Here is a 6,121-nt window from a genome sequence, read left to right as displayed (position 1 = left end):
GGACCCCATCTCCCCCCCGCATGGACACCCTCTGGGGCCCCCGCGCCGGCCCAGAGCTTTCTCGTCATTTTCGCAGATTCGAGATTGAGATACGGAAAGCCGAAAAGCGAAATTGAGCCGTAATACGAAAAAAAACAGTGGGACCACTGAGCACTGCGTCGGGATCTGTCTGAGTGTCTGTTGCGGACGCCTTCCCCCCGGCGGGCCGCGCCGGCCCCCCCCGCTCCCTAGCTCTTCTGTCTCTTCGACGAGGGGGAGGGGCTGGCGCGGAAGAAGCCTGCGAGAGTGGCCGCGGCCGCCTTTGGCGGGCGAGGCACGGGCTCGCCGGCTATCTCGTGCGCCAAGCGCTTGAGCGCCTCGGCGTTGCGCGGCATGGCGGCCTGTTCCGAGTCGTTGAGCACAAACGCCCAGACCTCGATCCCGCGCATGCGCCAGCCGTGGACCACCGCCGCCAGCCGGCGCAGCTCGTCCTCGCCGTAGTCGTAGGCGTGGTCGTCGCACCCGCCGTGTAGCCGCACGTACGCAAACGGCGCCGTCTGGGGCCAATGCCGGTCAAGGTCGGAGGGAGGGTACTCGCTGCGCGCCTCGCCCCTCGCGCCCTGCTCCACAGTCGCGCGCCCCATGCTGTCCGGGTGCGCCACGAGCGCCCAGCCGCGCCGCCGGAGCCAGTCGGCCAGGCCGCGCTGCGGGTCGAGCCACGAGGCGTGGCGCACCTCGAGCGCGACTCGCAAGGCGGGCGACGCGGCGGGCGACGTGGCCGGCGATGCTGCGGGGGCGGCGGCTGGCGCGGCGGCGAGCGCGCTTGCGGCGCCCTGCTCCGCCTCCTCGACGGCAGCGGCGATGTCTTCGAGGAGGGCGGCGTCGGCGGCGACGGAGCGCGGGAACTGCAGCAGGAGCGGGCCGAGGGGGGCGCCGAGGGAGAGCGCACGCGCGAGAAAGGCCGTCAGCGCGCCGAGAGCAGACGGGTCGCGCGGGTTCGCCGCGTGTGTGAAAGCTGCGGGCGCCTTCAGGCAGCAGCGGAAGCCGCGGCCGGAGCGGGCGCGCCACGCAGCAACGGTGGCGGGCGAGGGCAGCGCGTACGCCGTGGAGTTGATCTCGACCGCGCAGAAGCGCTCCTGGCAGGAGAGGGTGCGGGAGAGGAGCAGGAGGAGGAGGGGAGAGGGTGCCGTCTCTTCTCGCCCGACTCTTCTCTTCTCGCCTCCTCTTCTCGCCTCCTCTCCTCTCTGCTCGCCGCCTCTCTTCTCGCCTCCTCTCCCCTCGCCTCCTCTCCTCTCGCCTCCCCTCCTCTCGACCGCTCCTGAAGAAAGTCGAGCGCCGCGTCGCCCTTGGCTCGCCTCGCTCCAGGGGCGAAGAAGGGGCCCGCCCAGTGGCCGCTGACCGCTGCGAAGCCAGCCGGACCGACAAAGAGCGGCGGGAGGGCCCTCGGCGCGACTCCGACGGCGAGGTACGCGCTCGCCTCGAGCCGGACCTCGCCGCCTCCGAACCGCTGGTCGAGGGCCGAGAGGACAGCGGCCCGCAGCAGCGCGGCCCGCTCGTCGCCTGATGCATGCATCACCCGCCTCGTCGGCACGAGGGAGCTACCGGCCCGCAGCAGCGCGGCCTCGCTCCTCGCCGAGGCGTGCGAGTAGCGCGCGCGTGCCGGGCGCTCCCAGAGCGAACCGCTCCCAAAACGCCTCTGCGCTGCCGCAGGTCAGCGTGCGGGTGACGGGACCGCGCACGTGCGGCTCGAGGCCGGCGGCGCGCAGCAGCGCGGAGAGCACCGCGGGAGACCCGTCGATGCGCCGCGCCGCGCCGGCGGGAGGCGCCGTCGCCTCCTCCCCGAGCGTCTCCCTCGCCACGGTCGGGATGAGCTGGAACGCGGCCGTCTCTTCGGCCGAGCCCCAGGCGGAGAAGGCGATGGCGCCGCCGGGCCGCACGCAGCGGCTCAGCTCGGCGATCCTGTGCACGCTGTGGTGCGAGTGAGGAGACGCTGTTCACGGTCGGGAGCCACCGCGGCGCAGTCGGCGAGCCCGGCCGCCACGTCCGGAAAGAAGATGACGCCAAACCCAGACGTCGCGAGGAGCGACCCGCCCGCAAGGTCGAGCGGGAGAGCGGTGCCCTCTGCCACCCGCGTCGCCAGCTCGTGGCTCGCCGCACTTGCCCGTTCCGAAGCCACACGCAGCATCTCGCCCGAGCCGTCGGTCGCGGTCACTTTCGCTCCACGCCGAAGCGCCTCGAGCGCAACCGCACCGCTGCCGGCCGCCACGTCGAGCACGTGCGCGCCCGTCAGAGCCACGCCGCCGAGCGCCTCGCACGCCGCGTCGAGCAGAGGAGCGGCGAACTGGGAGGTGAAGGGCTCGACCCGCTCGGCGTAGGCCTCGGCGACGCTGTCCCAGGCACTGTTGGACATCGCCGAACTCTCTCTGAGCTCCGCCGATAACGATTGGGGTGGGGCCCCAACTCGTGGTAGGCCACTAGTTTATCGTAGGGTACTCACGGATACCTCTCCTGAGTCCCTCTCGTGTGCCCTCGCGCACATCGCATGCGGTCTTCAGCCTCCGCTGCTGTGCTCCCGCGTCGTTTACGCGGCGGTAGGTGCTCCACGTGTGGTGAGCTCCACCTCTCTCTCTCTCTACTTGGTCTGAGGTGCGAACCCTTACGGCGCCGCGGCCGGCTGCAGGACGTTGAGGTTACCTCCGGACCTGCAGTTCGTCCAAGCTGTTTGAGTCCCAACCCTCCGCCTTTAGTGGCAAGACCCCAGGGGATGTCAGGTACTGCGTAGCTCTTCCGTTGTGGAGGCACGCGACTCCAGACTGACCCTTTACGCGCCAATGTATCACACCTCACGGTGCTGATGCTTGGTTCATGTGGAGAAGCCGAGATAAACTAGTTAGCCTTCGATGTTATGAAACAACGCAAGGCGGACATGGCATATCGCTCTCGGGCCCACAGACATCCCGCACACTCGCCGCACACCCGCCGCCCCCGCGCGCGCCCCGCCCCGGCCGGGAGAAAGGGGAGTGACAGTTTGGGACGGCAACAGAACGAGTATGTTGAGTCCTGGCTCAACAACGCAGATAAAGGACTTGGGTGGTCCGGCCCACAAGTCCGGCTCATGCGCCCCGACTGACCGATCTACCGCACTGATCACTTCCGCCCCCTCGCTCCCAACCCATCCACCTCGCCTCGGGCCGCGCCGCGCGATCTCGGGCGATCTCGCGCGATCTCGGGCGATCTCGGAGCTCCACGCCACGCCTCCCCACCCCGCCCCACCTCACCCACCGCCGCGCCGCGCTATCTCGGGCGATCTCGGAGCGTCGCTCGCGCGGCGTCACACCTGCTCAAAAAGGAAGGAGGTTGGAGGCAGGAGGTCACGCCCCATCCAGAGCGCCGTCGTCGCCGGGTTTTTGGCCCCCGGGTCGTCGCCCGACGGTTGCTGCGCGGGGCAGCAGACCATCGGACGGCGCGACGACGCCCCGTCCGGCACGCTCCCCCCTCCACTCGGCTATTGCCGCACGAGCGCCCTCAGCGGCGGAATTTTTCCCTCGCGCTTCCTTGGGCCCCCGGCAACGCCGACGGACTTCCCGTCCCCCCACCTGCGCCGCAATCACCGCCGTGATTGTCGGCGCTGCGCCCCTTGGCGCCTGTGCATGTCCCGCGTGCCCGCCCGCCAAGGCTGGTGCCAAGGCCAACTCAACTGCCAAGGCTGGTGCCAGGGCCAAATCAACTGCCTGGCTGGTGCCAAGGCTCAAAGGCTCTCCTCTCTCTCTGCTCGCTCCGCCCTCTCTCCCTCCCTCCCTCCCTCCCTCTCACCCCCTCCCCTCTTCTCTCCTCTCCCCCTCCTCTCTCCTCTCTCCTCCTCTCTCTTCTCCTCTCCTCTCCTCTTCTCTTCTCTTTTTACCGCGCCAGCCCCGCCGGCTTTTCTTCACCTTTCTACCTAACCTAACCTAGCGCCCCGAGTTCATTTTATAATATAACCTAGCGCCCTTGTCGTGCCAGTGTGCTGTGAGAGAGGCTTGTATTTTAAGAATTCTCTTTTTACTCCAACCAAGAACTCGAGCACTTGAGCACTTGATAGAGTCGATTCCGCATGGTACGGGCGGGACCCCTCGATCGTCTCGCCCTCCCTCACTGGTGTGTTCATTGGGGGGCTTCATAACAAACACGGTACAGGATCGAGGTGCACGCTGCTGAGGGACCCCAGAGGGTAGATCGAGCAGTGTCGTCCCCCCTCTCCATCATCTCCCTGGGAGACGTCGGCGGCGATGGCGGTGTGACCGATCGAGCTACAAGAGGAGCTTTGTTCAGCAGGATCCGGGATAGTCTGGCGCACTACCTCACTGGGCCTGAGACCGCCGGGACGCCTCCCCTCACCGCCTCGGATTTATGTGGGATCGAACCACTCCGGGATGGGCAAGCCCATCGTGATTAATTGTCAAAATTCCCTGTTGTGCAAGAGGGGAGAGGGCTCGGACGGAGCGCGTGGCGAAAGAGGGCAGGGAATGGGCGCGGGGGAGGGAGGGGGGGGCTCAGCCGTGCAAAAAGCATCAATTAATAATATTAATGAAGAGATATTGCTCGGCCGTTCATGAAGTCCGTCTCGATCTGGAGGAGACGGGTCAACCCCGTGGAGGACCAGATCACGTTCACATTGTCGTAGCCGGAGAGGATGTTGACCTTTAGCTCGTGGAAGCCAACCTTCCCCGTTGGTTTCCCCCCCCCAAACCATCGGCCAACTTTTACCGAATGCCAAAGTTGCATTTTACCATTCGGGCAAATTCGACGATATGAAACGACAACACGGTGTATCTGTTTTCTGTTTTCCAAAACGACCGCCCGCCCGCCACCCCGAGGCGGCTCGGCCCCCCACTGACCGAGAGATCAAAAACGCTCGGCCAAGGCGCACATGTGTGGCTGCTTGGTGGCTCGAATCCTCGCCCTGGCCCCCCTGCTCGGTGCCCCCTGCCCCCCTGCTCTCGCGGCCTCTCGCCACACAAATCACATTTTTTCTCATGAAAGGTGACTGCTCAACGCGCGCCCGGTGTGCCGTCTCGGCTGCGAGTGGGAGTGCGTCTCCACTGGCCCGAGACCCCGCGCGCACGCACCACACCCCCCGCGGGTCCTCGGCCGCTCGGCCAGTGCGGCCACCGTGCGCGTGAACTCGCGCGAGCCCGCACGACGAGCTCCCCGCCACGGTCGTGCTCCCCTTCGTGGCTCGTGGCCTCAAGTGCTGCCGCCGCCGCCCGAGACGCCCCCCATCGCCTGCCGCTTGGCCGCCTGGCTTTGGAAGGAGCCGAAGTTCCGGTTCCACTCCTCGAAGGCGGCCAGCTCGCCCGGCCCGACGCTCGCGCGGATCGCGCCGAGAGCGTCCTCGAAGTCCGAGAGGCGGATCGGGCGCATCTCGCTCGAGTGCACCCCGCTGAGCAGCGCCGCCTCGAAGCCCGGATCGCGGCATGGCCCCATCGCTGCTTCACGGCACAGCGCCGCCATGTCGGAGCCCGAGTAGCCGTCGGTCGCCTCGAGGAGCGAGCCGATGTCGGCCTCGCCGATCGCGTGCACCAGGTCCGCGAGGCCGCGCGTGAGCATCTCGCGTCGCCCGGCCGCGTCTGGCAGCGGGATGAGCAGCCGCTTCGAGAGGCGGCGGCGGGCCGCGTCATCGAGCTAGGGCGGAGGGGGCGAGGGTGAGGGTGAGGGCTGGGGTGAAGGGCGAGGGGTGAGGGGTGAGTCCAAGGTGTGGTGGATGTGAACGCAGAACGGCGACCATAGCTCACAGGTCGGGTCTGTACCGCGGAGCTGCAGCTTCTGCTAGTGCCACACGTGCTAACCTGCTGCGGCCGGTTGGTTGCGCCGACGAAGAGGAGGCTCTCGTTGGCGTCGGCGCCCGCGACGCCGTCCATCTGGACCAGAATCTCATTCTTGACTCGGATGGTCGAGTCGTGCTCGCCCTCGCGCCGCTGGCCGAGCACCGAGTCCACCTAAGGTAAGGTGAGGTAAGGTAAACTTCTCCACACACACAAGGTGTTGGGCAAGGGGGGGCGACCCTGGCGTCTCCACGTCTAGACGACAGGAGCCCCACGGCATTTCAAGTGCAAGGCCCAATGCGCGTGGGTGAGCGGTGTGTGTGGTGGTGGGGGGGGGGGGG

At 67.5% G+C, this 6,121-nt stretch overlaps 2 protein-coding genes across 2 annotated transcripts in view; both read right to left on the bottom strand.

The window, feature by feature from the left end:
- Window positions 1–227: 227 nt before the first annotated feature.
- Window positions 228–2,389, bottom strand: EMIHUDRAFT_117360 (hypothetical protein; the record flags this gene model as incomplete). The annotated part of the gene is made up of 4 exons (XM_005773553.1): window positions 228–1,115; window positions 1,379–1,539; window positions 1,712–1,969; window positions 2,137–2,389. 4 exons carry the CDS (start codon window positions 2,387–2,389, stop codon window positions 228–230), a joined length of 1,560 nt encoding a protein of 519 aa, XP_005773610.1.
- Window positions 2,390–5,202: 2,813 nt separating this feature from the next.
- Window positions 5,203–6,121, bottom strand: part of EMIHUDRAFT_241587 (hypothetical protein) — a gene marked incomplete at both ends in the record, with an annotated part of 1,355 nt that continues 436 nt past the window's right edge. Inside the window, 2 exons of the mRNA XM_005773552.1 lie at window positions 5,203–5,607; window positions 5,805–5,954. Of these exons, the coding sequence (XP_005773609.1) occupies window positions 5,203–5,607; window positions 5,805–5,954 (555 nt within the window). The remainder of the gene's footprint in view (window positions 5,608–5,804; window positions 5,955–6,121) is intronic.

The sequence above is a fragment of the Emiliania huxleyi genome, assembly GCF_000372725.1.
Source record: "Emiliania huxleyi CCMP1516 unplaced genomic scaffold EMIHUscaffold_335, whole genome shotgun sequence".
Taxonomy (NCBI): domain Eukaryota; phylum Haptophyta; order Isochrysidales; family Noelaerhabdaceae; genus Emiliania; species Emiliania huxleyi.
Note: the sequence above shows the minus strand (reverse complement) of the source record. Positions and strands in the feature narration are given on the sequence as shown.